The following is a 16,805-nucleotide window of genomic DNA, read 5'->3' as shown; positions in this document are numbered from 1 at the left end:
TTAGCCAGCAAAATCTGGTATTAAAATGGGAAGACAAAAATTGTCCCCATGACCTTTTCTGCTATATCTTCCCTTCCTTCCCTTGTCTTTCCCTTGAGTTAATCTCCACTTACCCCTCCCCCACACAAATCTCAGAATCAAAATATTAACAAACTGTGAAATAAACAGGACATTTTCAAACCATCACTCTGCTTCTATCCTATATCCTTCTCTGTCTGTCTTGTCCACTTGGGTTGTAAGCTCTTCAGGGAGATTGTAAACTCTGATTTTAATTCTGTACAGCGCCTTGAACAACAGGGCCCCAATTTTGGTTGATTCCCTAAGCGTTGCAGTAATAAACATAATAAAGTATCACTGTCCTCTACACATCTATTCTAAGGGTATGTCTAGACTACATGGCTTTGTTGCCAGAACCATGAAGATTAGTTTACTAGACATACCCAAATGAAGAGGCGATTTAAATAATCGCCACTTCATTTACATTTAAATGGCTGCCGCGCTGTGCCAATCAGCTGTTTGGCAGCACAGTGCTGTAGTCTACACCTTCCATGGTCGACATCAAAAGGCATTTGTCAACCTCCCTGGTAAACCTCATCCCATGAGGCATAACGGGGAGGTCAACAAATGCCTTTGATGTCGACCACGGAGCGTCCAGACTACAGTGCTGTGCTGCCAAACAGCTGATCGGCACAGCGCAGCAGCCATTTAAATTTAAATGAAGTGGCAATTATTTAAATCGCCGCTTCATTTGGGTATGTCTAGTAAACTAATCTACATGGCTCTGGTGACAGAGCCATATAGTCTAGACATACCGTAAGTTATTTTGATGTCAAAGGGATTTATATTCCTGGAGTTTTTATTTATGATTGCTTAATATTGGACACGTACATAATATAATCTCTATATACAATATAATCTACATTTTTTAAAAAGATGGTTAAAAATAAGTTCAACTGCATTCCCGAGAGTATAATTTAAATATATTCCTACTACTAGGATCACCATTTAAACATGAATTTAGTGTGTCTTTTTGACTTAAGCCATGCTTTCCATTTTCCTTTCTGATATATCAGTTTTACTTGAGGGCACATTTGTAAAGATTTCTAAATGATATTGAGTTCAGTTTAAAAAAACACAAGATCATATCCTGTCCCATTAAAAGTCAGTGGGAGTTCAGCTGTTGACTTCAATGAGAATAGGAGTGAACAGATCATAAATAAAATTCATTGGTTGTAATTTGCATGGATGAGTGCCAAATTTTCTTTCCTTTTCCCCTGGAGGGGAAAAACTGTAAGGAAGGAGAGAAGAATAGAATGAAAACATATATTAATAGTTAAATTACTTTGGAATTCTGGTTAAAATAATTTGATCAAAATTGTATCCAGGATTTTTTTTGAGGGGGGGAGAGTAGGCGAGAGAAGGGAAAGTGATTTTATTTTATTTATTTTCTACAGGACCAGGGCTTATCAATTAAAATAGTCCTGATGCATATTCTAAAGTAGAAACAGGATTCTATAATAAAAAGATTAAAAAAACAGGAAAGACATGATTATTACTTTAAGCACAATTTGATTTTCCCAATTTTATAGATGAAGGAACCAAGCTAATATTTTCAAATGGGTGTCATTTACTACAGTCAACATATTATGGCTAAACTCTTCAAAAATGGCAACTAATTTGGGATCAATCAGTTTTGGGGGGCTTGGATTAACAAATCTTTGGTCCCTTAAGCCAGTTTGTCTTCCATAGGAGGTTGCACTTTTGTAAAATTTGCGACAGGTTTGTAATATTTTGCTTTGCCCCAACCCACCATATTTTTCCTAGAGATGGAACTCAAGATCTGAGGAAACGTCTGCGCACAGATGCCAGATTATTCACTTTGAAGCTGTCTTAATTAGTCCTTGGTACAGTAAATTCCAATGTTCAGTTCTTACCAGCAAAAGAAATAGGAAATTTCAAACATCAATCTTGTGACATAACCCTATACGTACATTTCCAACAGTGCCTCAAATCTCTATTACCATTAAATTCTACTGTTGGTGTGTGGCCCAGTTTAAAATCCAACAATCATTCATTCATTCATTCATTCTGTATTGACTGTAGAACGTAACCACAAAATACCTTTTATTTTTTCAACCTGAAAGGATTCCTGTTTCACTTCTTTAATGGGAAAGCTCCTCTTTGTTCACAGATAGCTGTGCTGTGCTATGTATAGATGTATCTTTTAAACGTAGTTAGACTTTTTGTAATATATTCTAAAAGCTATTTTTATATTGCATTTTTTTCTTTCTTGATAGTCCAGCTCCACAGTGAGAACGTACCAAAATAGTAAATCAAGAGTGACCATGAGCCCTGGCTTTAGCTCACAGTGGAACAGCAGCCAACCTGCGTGGAACACATACACCTTTCCAAGAGCAAGCTTGCACTACCAGTCCCATGCCAGCTACACCTACTGTGCTGGACACCCTGCTGTAAGTAATTAGCCTTTTATGTAGCTACACGAATGATCTGCCTGCTTCCCCAAAAGGCAGAAGTTCTCGGTATCACAATCTGACAACTCAGTGGACTATGTCTGCATTCTGTCTATCCCAGTGTTGTCTGAAATGTTCGTTCCCTAGGTGGTTTAACTGTAAGCTTTGGAGAAATTTAGAATGATCTGAAGACAGAAACAGATGTGAATCCCTTGTTGCTCAATAGAAATGTTTATAAAAATTCCATTTAGCTTCATATTAAATCATTGTTATGAACATTGGTTGCAATTTAGGGCTGTGAGCGGGCAGAAAATTGTTAATCCCGCCTGTTTTTCTTGAAGGTTGATATTAGATAATAGAATTCTTTTTTGTTTAGGAGAACATACGTTTTAAATTATGTGGATGAGTCAATAAAGCTGGGTGTCTCTTGTCATCATAATAGGCTTTGCTAATATTTATTTATTCATCGTCATTGCTGGTAAACACAGTCTGTCATTGGTAGGCTAAGTCTGTTCTCCTTTGTAGTTTACATGAGCAGGTGGTTAAAAGAGGGAGAGAAAAAAGAGGAGGGTAACTGTTATTGTATGTTCTATTTTGACAGCTGTGAAAGGGTCACAGTTGATGGCTATTAGAATGGTATTTGCTCATTTCTGAAAAGCTAAGTGCACATAAAGCCCACTGGCTCTTTTAGTTTCAGCTTCAGGAAGTTTTCAGGTTTGAGAGACTCAACAAGGAAAGATCTTGCAAGTGTGAGCAGTGTGTCCTTTGTTTAGCTCGGCTCTTGACTTCAGTGTCTTTTTTAATGTTGAGACTTTTTGGAAATTCTAAAAGACAACATTTTAATGCCTTAACACCCTGCCACTTATAGGTTAGGATGCTTTATCCTCCTCTGGTGTATTTCTATAGGAAATTAAAAAAAAAACCTGCTTTATTGGAAGCTGCAACTTAATTTACAGGGGAAAATTTATGATGTGTGATCTGAAGACATGGTTGCAAGATTTGATTGATTGATTTAGACCTAATGTTTTGTCAGCAAACTTTTAGCCAAAAAGTTGCTTAGAAAATGTCTGACATAATAATTGTGATAAATGAGAGAGATTCTGCAAATGTGGCTGCTTTTTAAAATTATTAAGATATCATAAATCTCTGCGGATGCTGCTGTTTGCTATATTGCATTATTTTAAGTTTTAGGCATTGTAAAAGTTGGGGAAGAAAAGGGGAGGGGAAAAACAGCTGGAAGTCTGTTGTTCTCCTGGTTTAGACTGTTCTGTTAAATGGTCATTTTAAAGATTTACTTTCTATTCCATAGATATTAAATTGTCTCTATCTTTCATGCTTTGATAAGTGATCATCATACAAATGCTTGCGTATTAAGCCTAAAGACTGATTATATAGCATACAAAAGGCAGATAATCAGAATACTGCAATACCATTAAGATGGTGTAAATAAGCAAAATGTGGTTTTTCACTCTGCTACATAGGTAGCAAAGTAGCAAGGCAAGGTGGATGAGGTAATAGCTTTTATTAAAACGGTTTCTGAGGGCAGGAAAGACAAGCTTTCAAACTTACACAGGGCTCTTTTCAGGACAGATTGTCTCCCTAATATCTTGGGAGTGATACAGCTAAAACAACACTGCATATGTAGCAGAGTGTCAGCCAAGGCATGAAAGCCTTTTAGGCCAATTCTGCAGCTGCTCCTTGCTTTATTGAGACCAACGTTGGTAGTAATTCAATTAAAATTGCCTTATTCACATGGCATTTTGTCCTAGTCACCAGGGCAAGACACTCTCACATGTGATCATTTGAAGTTTTAAAATCCAGTGTAGCCCAGTGCTGGGTTGATAAAGATTCAATACAAACAGAGTTGTGTAAATGAATGCCCAGATTTAGAAACACCTAAAAGAAATAGTTAAACACAGGGGAAGGCAACTGAATTGATATCTGCGTTTAACTCTTCCTTCAGCATCCACAGTTGTTTCAGAAGCCTTCCATAGTGCTTTGGCTGAAGTCATTGCTGACATTTTATTAAGGTGCCAACTCACCAGTCAGTTGGACTGATTCCATGAAGTTAGATTGACAGCTGGGATAACACTATTTAAGTGCCATCTCCTGCATGCAGGCTTTTTCCCCCCCACTATTCCAGTTCTTCAGTGTTACTGCCCTTTCATTTATCTGTATCTCTCTGAGAATTTTTCTTTGGCCTTGTGCCAACATTGGCATTGTCTTTGAGAATATATATAATTGGGTCATTGTAGTGTCCTCTCTGTTGGCTGTTGCCTGTTTCTTTTTCTGGGGTGGGATAAAAGTGCTTCCAAAGTCAAGAGTAGCAGCCATGAAGTTTGAAAACTTGGTTTCCTCTGCATGATCCCAGTCATGAAATGCACTCATGGACAGGGTTGTTCTTATGCATCTAGTGCCCTACACAACACAAGCATCTGCACCTCCCAACCCCCACCAAGGGGGGGTCAGCGACTTGGTAGGGGGGCTGTTCTCAGGGCCATGGATGCAGGAAAAAGGCAGGTGAGGGAACAGACAGAAGGGAGGGGTGCCGTGCATCCTGCCAGAGCCGTGGGCCGGGGGATTGGAGCCGCTGGGGACGGGCAGTAGAGCAGAGGCCTGGGAGATTGGAGCTGTAAGAGCTGGGCAGTGGGGAGGGGTGCCAGGTGATTGGGGTGGGCTAGGGGGCCAGGAGGTGGAGCCAGGGGCTAAGGGAATTGGCAGAGAAGGGACTGGAGGACTGGGGAATTGGGGCTGCTTGAGTCAGCACTGTCCTCGGCTGGCACTAGGCATATGAGGCAAACAGCACTATTAAATATAGTGGTGCCCTACGCAGCTGCATATTCTGTGTATGCCTACGGATATGCCTGCTCTTGGACACAAGGATGGTTCTGACAGTGAAACCTCACAGCTGTGCTTGTTGAAGCATTCGTGTGCATGTCCTACGCCTTCCTTCCTTCCAACTACAGCAGCAGAGTGATGTGAACCCTTCTGGGTCCATCACATGTGAGTCGTCCTCTCTAAGGCCGTGTCCAGACTCAGGGGTTTTTTCGGGAAAAGTAGCCTTTTCCCGAAAAAACTTCCCCTGCGTCCAGACTCAAGCCGCGTTCTTTCGAAATTATTTCGAAAGAACGCGGCTTTTCTTTCGATGGCGGTAAACCTCGTTTCACAAGGAAGAACGCCTTCCTTCGAAAGTTCCTCTTTCGAAGGAAGGCGTTCTTCAATGTAAAGAGGCCGTCTTCGAAAGAGAGCATCCAGACTCGCTGGGTGCTCTCTTTCGAAAAAGCGGATTTTTCTTTCGAAAGATCCGCGTGCAGTCTAGACGCGATCTTTCGAAAGATGCTTTCGAAAGAGCATCTTTCGAAAGAAGCCTGCAGTCTAGACATAGCCTAAGAGAAAACAGTATCTTAGTGTAATAGTCTTCTCAGGCATTCATTCTAGTGTGAAGATTAGCATGTCCAGATCACAGTTATTTGAAGAGAACTTTATTTCTCAAGTCAGGTGAGCTTGGAGTTTATTTCCAATCACCTAGCTCATGGCAGATCCAAAAGCTAAAAAATCTGGCTTCAAGAGGTGTATCCCTTGCCCATCAGTCTCCATAGCATCAGATATACATACCCTATCAGATGTTCACTCTCCCTCAAGATTCTCGAGCTACATTGCTTTTTACCCTGTGGGTTTGCGGAGAGCACCAGAAAACTGGGGCTATAAACTGAAGGCAGGTTACAACTCTACAAGTTGGTGGAGAGAATGGCAACACTGGTGGAACTTTCTTTAGTTTCAATAGACGGTATCTCCCGCCCTTTTTTGACAGAGCTAGCAACCAGGAGCAGTAAACAGGGACGTTTTGCGAGCGAGTTCTCCAGATAAAAGAGAGCGGCTATGTGACCCTTCGAGTGAGTTTGTGTTTGTTGCTATTGTGCTTGCTTGCTTGCTTCCCATATGCCTGCTTAACTGAAGTTTATAGTGTGGCCTGTTTAGGGGGCTGCGTGCTGGTGCTATGGGCCTGCTAGACAAGACGGAGAACTTCCTAACAAGGCTTTAGCCTGTCCTCCTTTGATCTCTAATCCCTTGACAAGAGGGCAGGGCTTGTTCACAGAGAACAGGGATTTGAAAAAGCCAGCTCGTAAGTGACCAGGGGACCTAGTGAACGTGAGCAGCAAATGGGAGTTTTGCCAAGGAGTTAGGAGACAGAGCACGAGAGCCGGATACACCTAATAAACATTTGCTAAACTTTGGCCAATTACCACCTCCAAAAGGGAGGAGAAGCCTTTCACAACTTAGGGATGTTAAATTGTGGGTAATCAGCTAATCAAGTAGTCGATGGAATTTCCATCGACTGCTCGATTAGTTGATTAAGAGGAAACTGCAGAGCCGCAGCAGGGTTAGCTCCCAGCCAGGGAGCTAACCCCGCTGCAGCTCTACCTTTTACATGTATTAAGAGCTGCATGGCATATGTTTATTGGGTAGTTGATTAGTGACTTACATCCCTAACACAACTGAGCAAAAGTTGCTTCAAGAGCAAAAAATACAGGCAAAAATTCAGCAACAGACTGGCATAATCTGGTTTATTGCAGTCAGTGCAGCATGTCTGATTACCTGCCTTGTAGGATGATGCTATCTATGTCCTTCCATGCATGCAGTTCATGGTCCTCAGAGACCCAAGTATGAGCTTTTGAGACCAGAGTGGCTGAACTGGAAGAGCTAAGGAAACAGAGAATTATATAGACAAGACTTTCCTGGACACAGCAGAGTGAGCCCACCTGGGGTCTGACAACCTCTGTGTTGCTGAGGAGATGAAAGTTTTGGGAAGGAGAACATCAAACTGGAATCTCCTCAAAGGGACCATTCTTGCAAATAATGTTATGGTATGCTCTTTGGAAGGAAACAAAGTGATCGGGACAACATGCCCTCTTTAATAGTGATGCCCTCTTTAATAGTGATGCCCTCTGAATATTCAGGATGTGAATGCAAAAAAGGTGGGAGGGGTGCGCGAGCAACTCCACTGGGCACTGTTATGAGATGGTTGTACAGTCAAATCCAAATCTCCAGTGCACCCTGTGAGAATGAATAGGCAGAGTCCATCATGAAGAACTGAAGTGTCAGGTATGTAACCTTTATTTCCTGACTTAGATTTTACAGTACTATACATGTCACAGCAGTGACGGTCTGTGTAAACACCACAAAGGCTCTGCATACAGAACCACAGAAATTGAATTCTTGTCTGAACAGAGCCCTTAATGAATGACTTCAACCATATATGTCCTGATTAATCAGAATAGGTGAAAGTGGCATTTTTTCCTCTAACTTGCTAATGTCCCATTTTAAGGATCGCTTGTGATGTTTTCCAGGTGTTGTCACCATTTCATTTCTTGTAAGCAGGACTACCAGAAGCAGAGCTCCATCCTCAGAATTAGACAGGAAAGCAGCACTCTTTCAATACAGGCAGTCCCCGGGTTACATGGATCCGACTTACATCGGATCCCTACTTACAAACGGGGTGAGGCAACCCCGTACTAGCTGCTTTCCCCCAGCAGACCATGGAGACGCGAAGCTAGCGCCCCTCCCCCAGCAGACCAGGGAGACGCGGAGCGGCTTTTCTCAGCAGACACTTCAGCTTGAGAATAAAGAACTGAGGGAAGTGAGGTGTGGAAGAATAAAACTGAGCTCTGGAGAAATGTTTGGCTAGAGTTTCCCCTACAATATGTACCAGTTCCGACTTACATACAAATTCAACTTAAGAACAAACCTACAGTCCCTATCTTGTACGTAACCCGGGGACTGCCTGTATTTGAAAAAACTTCTAAAATAGGTCGCATGTGATGCCACCTAGAACTGTAATAAACTCTTCGGAGTTTGGTCGGTATGTAATGCACAACCTGTCCAAAACACAGCCACTCACTCCTCCATGGGGAACTAGTCCATACAATTCTGCTTTCCACAGAAGTTTCTGGCAATGTGGCAGGTGCAGAGAGAGACTTTTGTTGCTCTCCATTTGAAGAGTGTGGCTGAGAGGATTAAACCCTCATGCAGTTCTGTATTTTCCCCATCACTGCTAATTTCTAAGATATGTCTGTGTAACAGAAGCTGTCACCTCTCTGATCTGCCCTGAGACTCCTGCCTAGTTCATTTTGTCATGTCACAAACACTGGATTGTGGATTCATGAGCTAGAGCAAGGCTGATTAGAGAAGCGAACGCTTCCTCTTACACATGTACATCTTGGGAATCAGCAATGATGGGAAAGGAAATAAATGGTATAGGACATATGAATTGGAAATGTCTTTCTAAGAGCCCTTCTATTTCCCTTACTGAGAATCACTCAGCTTTCCCCATCTTTAACCTTAACCCTTGCATACCATCAGCATTTTTCCAGCTGAGAAGTACTGGCTGGATGTACTTTGCTGAAGCACACTGCTGCTGCCATTCTTTAGCCAGACTTTCCTTGGAGCACTCTTGTTTATCCTACAGGATTCAGATCAACACTTGACATTGAGCTTAGGTTATGCACTGAGCAACACATGGCACAATCACAGAATCATTGAGCTAAATGTCTCCATAATCAGTATGCAAAAGTCCACACTGAAGAACAAGGATCTCAGGAGCAGGGTCCAAATGGCTCTGCCAGGCCTCATGTGTCAAGTCCATACAAGCTGGAGGTTGAGTTTAAAAGAGGAAGCAAAGAAGCTCTGAAGGGGATAAGTGGTTTCACCCCAAGGTGCAAAACTAAGCTGCATACCACTGGGTCCTGATCAGAGTCCAGAGGTGTGGGTGGGCCTGGAGTTCTGTAACACCTACGCATGAGACGACATTAGGAGTGTACCTGTTCATGGGGAATCCAATTAGAGAAGGCCCTTGAATACACAAGGATCCAGACCCCAAGCCCTGGAGAAAAGTCCCCTTGTTGGCATCAAGTGACTTCTGTGTTCTTAGACTTTTCTTTTTGCATACACCAAAAGGGGGGGACTGGAATATTTGACCCAGCTGGAGGGATTCGCTGCAAAAGAAGGGTCACTCCTATACAGCACTGAGTTGTAGAGGAAGGGGGGAGGGGTATAAGGAAATGGGGCAGCCTGCAACATGTCTGCCTAACACCTCAGAGACACTGCCAATGAGGATCACTTTGCACTGTCTATTACAGGGCACTTTGATGCATTATGTAAAAAAAGTCAGCGGCATTTTGAGTCATGAAATAAGCAGAAAATCTGACATCTTGCCAGTTTGCTCCCCAGTTCTAGAAGCCCTGCAGTCTTTGTGGCAGGGATGGGTCACGGTTTATAGCCAAAAGCCAGTGAGACTTATCACTAGAACCTAGCTTTGTGTGGTGGTGAATAAGAAAATATCCAAAACACCAGAGAGGGGAAAATTTAAAAGAAGAAATGAGCCAAGTGAAAATGGAGACTCTGTGCTAGTTCAGAGGAAAGTGAAAGAAGCATTGTGGTAGATGTGAATATTTTTAATTGACAAAGGTGCAGACACCAACTGCAGGGGAAGCTTTGTGATGGGTGCAATTCTGAATGCTAACAAGTGACATGGATTATTTATTGTGTTTATCTATTAACACCATCTACGGGAGCAAAACCTCAAAATAGGAATTTATTAGTCTGCAAATGTAAAGCACATTTCCATTGTGAGAGGAAAAAAATTTCAAACTCCAAAACAAATATCTCTCTTAATTAACTTCCATCACCTTCTGCAATTTCTTATGGCTGAGGCAAATTGTACCAGTGACTTGTAAGATTGCTTTCAATGCTGCCTCTTTAGGCCAGTTTTTCAAAGCAGCAATCACATGCCATTAATTCAGATCAGATCAGCTTATCAGCTCAGTTCATTGTAGTGCTTTCATAATCGTTCATGTGTGACAGCCCATTAAAAATTGGCCAGCCCTTTTAAAACATCACAAAATCCACAAATGTGTTTTACAGTCAGCCTTTGAGTTAGCTGGGCATATTTGTTTTGTGTATTAACCTTTGAAATTGAGCTTCTTTCCAGGGTTGTAGGGAGAAGTCACTGGTAATATAGCATTTTAGGCAAGGTAATTTACTGTATTTTACCTCCTAGAAAATTATAGAATAGATTAAACTCTCCCCACCACCACCCTGAAAAATGTGTTAACTATAGCCTATGGCTTCCTTTTGCTCCTGCAAGTGGAGCATGCTGCAAACCCAGCCTGAGAAGCATGCAAAAGAGTAGTGCTGAATCTACTGAAGGCCGCCTCCTCTTGGTCCCAAAGGTGTTGGGACTTCTGAGGTCCAAAGGGCAACTGGACGGTGAGAAGGAGGATGGCCATTCTCAGCAGCATTGTCTCCCACCCTCCAAATCCATTGGCCTACCTGATTACTGTAAAAACTGGCCACGTTACTAGCATGAGCTTCCCTTGTTGTATGCAGGTATTTCCCTACGGGTGTATGCCCTCCCTGAATTTCCCCAACATCCCCCCAGTTTTGTGAGCTATGGTGCCATACAGCCCACCTTCACCCTCACGGTCTCACCCGTTATCGGGCCCTGACACCCCCCCTTGTAAATTCAAACACCCCCCCCCCCCCATTTCAATTCCTGGTTGTATGAGCCACACTGCAAGTCAGCAACAGAAGCCTGAGAGATTTGGCAGGATGCACGGGACTTGAAATTCACATATTCTTCCATGACAGTGGAGTGCTCTGATACTACAGTGAAGGGTGCTGTATAAAAGCCTGGGTAGAAGAAGAGGTAGTGTACAAGGCCAACCAATAAAAGAACTCAGAGGAAACATCATATGTAAATTCATGGCATTTCTCAGACACTATGTGGGAACAATGTGCTCGGCTCCTGGCCCAGTTGCCATGAACTCAATTTTTTAAATTTTGTCATATGAACCCGCATTATATTTTTAAATCAATCATATTTTGAAAACCAAAGAAAACTGAATAAGCTGGACAAGAGGAGAGGCTTGGGGAAGCAGTAAGTACAGAAACCAGGAAATGTCTCTATATACATCCACTAGTTTTAAAAAATCCACCTGCTCTGATTTAAAGAGTTTTTTTTTTAATTTAGCAAATAGGATCTTTCTGTTTCTATTTTTCAGCTTCTCTGTTCCACATTAAATGAACAAGACAGGTTGTCTTTAGGATTTGTAAGTAAGGTGATGGCTTCCTCCAAGCCCCAGAGAAAATCCTGGTATTAAAGCTGGAGGGTAGATGTTACAAACTCCCAACCTGTCACGTGTTTGGAGACATCTGACAGATTTTGTATGATTGATCATTCAAAAGGTTGGTAACTATATCACTTTCTTTTTAAATAATTAAAATGCTTAGAATATTTCCTTTTTGTAAGCAATCCCCAAGGATGTGGATTTTTGAACCATTCTCAACAAATGTGGCTTTAAATAATTTTCCCGATGAGGAATGCCTCTTTCTCCTCTCATTTTTAAATGGGGATATTGAATTAATACAAATCCCTCAGTTCAATGCAGGTAGTATGGATAAATATTTTCCTTCTGCATCAAGATTTGCTTTTTCCCACATGCAAAAGAGCTCTCGTTTATATTAGACCTGCAAATGGGATGATGTTCAACAACTCTTTCAGCAGTAGTTTAAAGTTTACACTTGAGCAGGTTGGAAAAAATTCTTAGAAAATGCCGACTCAGTCGACAGGTACTTCACTGAGGAAAAAATCAAAACAAAGTAATTGTGATATGGTTGAAACACTAACATTCGTTTCAGGCATAACAAAATGAAGGTTTTCAATTTTACATTTTGAAATTACTTTTCAAGTCTTTTCTATAGTAAGTTATAATAAAGACAAAATCAAAATGAAATGTTTTGATTGAACCAAACAATTCACTACAGGAGAAATTTTGAATTTCAGTAGTTTATTCCCATTCATTATAAAAACAAATTTGGAACATGCAGAATTTCCTGTAAAATGGAAATTGCATTTTCTGCACAGTTCTATATACAGCATCCTGGTTCATTTGGGTTCTTCTGTGCCCTTTCTAGTCCCTTTGTCTGAAACCTGGAAATGTTGAAAATGAAAGTGAGTTGCACCATCCACCAAATCACTGTTTTTCTTCTTAATGTAAACATTCACAAAATCATTAAACCAATGAGACTCAAGACTTCTCCAGACTCCTGTATTTCCACTAGTGTATGGCAGGTACTTTCTCCCTTATTCCTAAAAGATAAACTTTTTGAAAATGATGTGGGAAATGTAGGTAGGGATTAGTACTTTTTTCTTCTTTGCAATTATTTTATTTTTATTTCATTGTGTCTTTCTTTGGCATATGCTGCCCTAGTATATGAGATCTTTATCAGACATGTTTGAAGAATGACACTTCAGTCACCACTGAGGAAAGTGGTGTTATCCCTGTTTTATGGATGGAGGCACATGGAAATTGTGACTTGCCCAAGGGAGATACAGGATGCCTGCAGTACAGCTGGTAAAATTCCAGACCTTCTGGCTCCAGGTCTGTGCCCTAGTCAAAGATCACTTGTCCTCCCAGTTTGATGGGGTTTCTTCAGTCTCTGCTTTATACAAAATTCTGAGCCCTTTGAAGTAGGAATAAGAGCCTCCGGAAAAGGGCGCTTTTTCCGGAGGATCGGGGCCAGTGTAGACGCTCTTTTCCGGCTTTTTTAAAAGCTGGAAAAAAGCGGCGGACATTTTTATTTAAATGCCGCGGGGGATATTTAAATCCCCCGCGCATTTCCCTACTACGACTCATGAAATTTACATGCCCCTTCTGGAAAAGGGGCCAGTGTAGACGTAGCCATGGTGCTTGGCAGTTTGCACACATGTAGTAAGAGGCAGTCCCAGACCCAAAGTCAGTCTGATTGAATGAGATAAAAAGTGGGAGGAGAAACAGAAGCCCAAGGTTCCAAAGTAGACCAGTGGCAGAACTGGGAATAGATCCCTTAGTCCCAAACCAAAGCCCTATGTATTCAGCCTTGCTATATCCTAGTATATTTTCAAGCATATGGTTGAGTCAAGCATTCTCTCACTGATTTTAAATATTACATATACAATTATGGAAGAGTTTCCAGTAGAATAAAACTTCCAGGTAAAAGCAGAACGTGACTGGTTTTGCTTCTTCCATCTGATCAGAACCATTCTTTTATACTCTGGTAGCCACTGATTAAAGGCTTTAAACTCTTGATTTGGCTTCTGGAGTTTGTGCAGTGTCTCTCTGAAATGGCTGTACTTCCTTTGATAGTGTCTCTTCTGCTGGACAGGACTTCTTGGTTTTGTCTTCTGGATTTTGTTTCACTGCAGTTTTTTGTGATGCTTCTTTTCAGAGTTTCAAGCTGAATTAACTAGGTTTGGCCATATTGTATTTCTTTGGGTTCCCTGATTGGCTGAGCCTACTCCGTGAACTCCCCCCTCTCTTACCCCTTTTCTTTCTTTATGTAGACATGTGACTCAGCTCTGCCAACCCTGTTGATTGGTTTATTTTTTTAAAATTTACTCATCCTACAATTTCTCAAGGCTTTATAGGTTAGATTATCACTTATGTAAGAATAAACCACAGGAAGGGGTCTGGAAATTTTGCAAGATTTTCTTTACAGAGCTTGTCTGGCACCATTCTATCCATGGTTTCATGTTCTTCTCTGTGATGCAACCTGTAGCATGTTGCATTAATTTAGATAAAATAAATGGACTAAAGGTGTTAACCTGGTAGTCACTGTCCAGAATTAAATAGCATTAAATAAGGTGTTAGGTTTGATACAGAGACCTTAGCCTCTTTAGTATTGTGCCACACATGCCATTAGAAACCCTTTTAATAAAGATACAGAAAAGAAGGAAAATGAAAATATTTGAAATATAAATGATCATGTAAGGCTTTCATTTTAACAACTTTGCTTGTTCCCTTTCCCTTAAGCTGAAGAGAGTTTTAAAAGGAACTCCCCCACACACTTGCTTGGCAGTCTTTCAGATGGTATTGAAAATGGTAATAACTGTCTTTTTTGGGGAAAATAAATGAAGTTAGTTGAGATGGGCTTGAGCTGCTATTATCACTGCTTTTTCTAAAGTCCAACTCCATTTCTCCCAGCTGGTGTTTTGGGACTTAGCTGGAGCTTGTTGGGATTGTGATGATGTTTGGTCAGGACACCCCTCAGGATTATGATAAAAAAGATCTAAGGTCCCAGGAGATGGTGGGTGTGGCAGCCATGATGCTGAAACTTGCTTCAGTAACCTCTGTCTGTTGTTCTCCATTCTACTTTCCTTCCACCTGTTCTTCCTGCATGGTCTTTTCACCAAAGACACTCTCTTTAAGGATCCAAAAAGAGAGCAACTGGTGGAATAGCCCATCCCCTCATTATTCACTCTACCAAATATCTAACACCAAAAAAATTGGTTTACCATTTTCTAGTTTCATACCTTCTATTTTTACCCCACATGATTTCAACATCATCCCTTAATTATATCAATATTTAGACTAAAATAGTCTGTCCACTTCTCTTGTACTTTTTTCTAACATTTACTATTGACAATAACTTGATCTATTTTCCATGGCAAATTCCCAGAAAGGCAAATGTCATAGACCATTTGCCACAACAAGCCATGCACAAGATGTTTGTCTCCCAATCCAGGAGATTACCAAAAGTCAGTGGGCCTCTGTTCCTGTGAAGACTTTATTTCTAGGGACTCTTCTGCCAAGGACATAAGAGTGGTTCCACAGAACAGATAGTGAAAGGCTTCTATAGAGATATGCGTAGCTCGAAATAAGCTATGCAATTTGGGCTACGCAAATTGTGTAGCTTATTTCAAGAGAGCCTATTTTGAAATTTGGTGTTGCCAACACAGCACCAAATTTCAAGATAGAGCACTATTCTGACAAGTCCCTTAAGCCTCGTGCAACGAGATTTATGGGACATCGGAATAACAAGTCTGTTATTTCGAATGTATTTCAAAATAACGGGCTTCCTGTTAAGATGCAGAGAACGCTATTTGAAATAGCACTGCTGTGTGGATGTACCCAAAGAGAATAAGCTTCATATCCTGTATATGAATACTGATTATAAACAATACAGCAGGTGGATTGTCAGGAGATTTAGATTTTATTTTTTACTCTACTGCTGATTTTTCTATGTACCTTTGGATAAGTCATTAAATTTTCTCTGTTTCTCTGTCTACACAATGAAGATGATAATGCATTCCCACCATTCATAAAGCACTAAACAATACACGGATAAAAACACAATATGAGTACCAAGTCTAGTTAATATTTTTTATTTTAAAGGCAAATTTTTAAAAGTAATTTGCTTAACTATCAGTAAGTACCTTGATTTTTGACCAGTTAGTATAGAACTTGATTGAAAGTCCTCCTCTCTTCAGAAGCTGCGCTAGACGAAATCCTCGCATTGTGTACAGTAGAATGAAAGGCTAGATTGAGTTGTTTTTCTACCCAACTATAAAGTGATTTTCTTCTTAAATCTTTTTCCATTTGGCTGCTACTTAGCGTCTTTTGTCTGCCTCGGGAGGACAGGTGCAATTATTCACCTCTGAGCCCCGGGGAAGAGAATGTAATTCAACATGGTCTTTTATAAAGGAATGTAATTCACTGCCCCACATACAGGACATTATGTGGGTCAAATAGAATTTTGAAAACTACAGACATAGTCATGGAGAGTGCACAATGTATTGTACCCAAACAGCTTGTTTATCTTAAATTTGGTGGGAAGGAAGTAGCAGAATCAGTTATATATTAGGTCAGCGTGGAATAGTCTTTTTTTAGTCACTTAAGGACAAAAATTCCTTTCTCTGCTACATGAGGGGAAAAGATTTGTGAGGACTCCCTGCTAACTAGTTCACAGGAATGGAGATTGAAAATAGAGTTGCAAAATCTATTCCTATTCAGATCTTTTACCGTGCCTCCTCTCCGGTGAAGAAGGGGGCTAGGATTTCAAATCCAAATCCCAAACTGCATTCAGGTAGGAAGGATTTTCTCCACCTTTTTCCCCTAATAGTTCTCCAGCAGCCAGTTGAGTTACTTGAGCAGAAAACCAAGAGATTTCAGTCCATACTCCAAGCTGTGCTAATTTACAATTATAGAACCCTTGACCCATAGTGTGCTAGTGTGTACTTACCCATATTGGATGTCCAGATGGTTACAGGATAGCTGTAAAATCTTAAAATACCTTTTTTCATGTTTATCATTTTATCTTTCCTTTACTATAAAAATAGTTAATTTTCTTATTTGTTTCCATTGTGGTCCCTTGTTTTCTGCTGTCCATAAGTTTGTGGCTGAAATTTGCCAGATCTGTTTTTTGCATAAGGGTGATTTATTTATTTATTTAGAAAAAGTGAGTGAGAACAGTTCCACTGTTTTGAAGAAGCAGAAATTTGATATAAGTTACATATTT

At 40.7% G+C, this 16,805-nt stretch overlaps 1 protein-coding gene across 7 annotated transcripts in view; it reads left to right on the top strand.

Annotated features, from left to right (window-relative positions):
- The window catches only part of RBMS3 (RNA binding motif single stranded interacting protein 3), a 995,810-nt gene that overhangs the window by 342,334 nt on the left and 636,671 nt on the right, over window positions 1–16,805 (top strand). For 5 of the 7 annotated variants that reach the window (XM_075921983.1, XM_075921980.1, XM_075921982.1 and 2 more), the window contains one exon: window positions 2,298–2,471. The exons of 1 other annotated variant lie outside the window; for it this stretch is intronic. In XM_075921983.1, the coding sequence (XP_075778098.1) occupies window positions 2,298–2,471 (174 nt within the window). The remainder of the gene's footprint in view (window positions 1–2,297; window positions 2,472–16,805) is intronic. One more of the 7 variants, XM_075921986.1, reaches the window with a different exon arrangement.

Source organism: Pelodiscus sinensis, chromosome 2 (genome assembly GCF_049634645.1).
Source record: "Pelodiscus sinensis isolate JC-2024 chromosome 2, ASM4963464v1, whole genome shotgun sequence".
Taxonomy (NCBI): domain Eukaryota; kingdom Metazoa; phylum Chordata; order Testudines; family Trionychidae; genus Pelodiscus; species Pelodiscus sinensis.
Note: the sequence above shows the minus strand (reverse complement) of the source record. Positions and strands in the feature narration are given on the sequence as shown.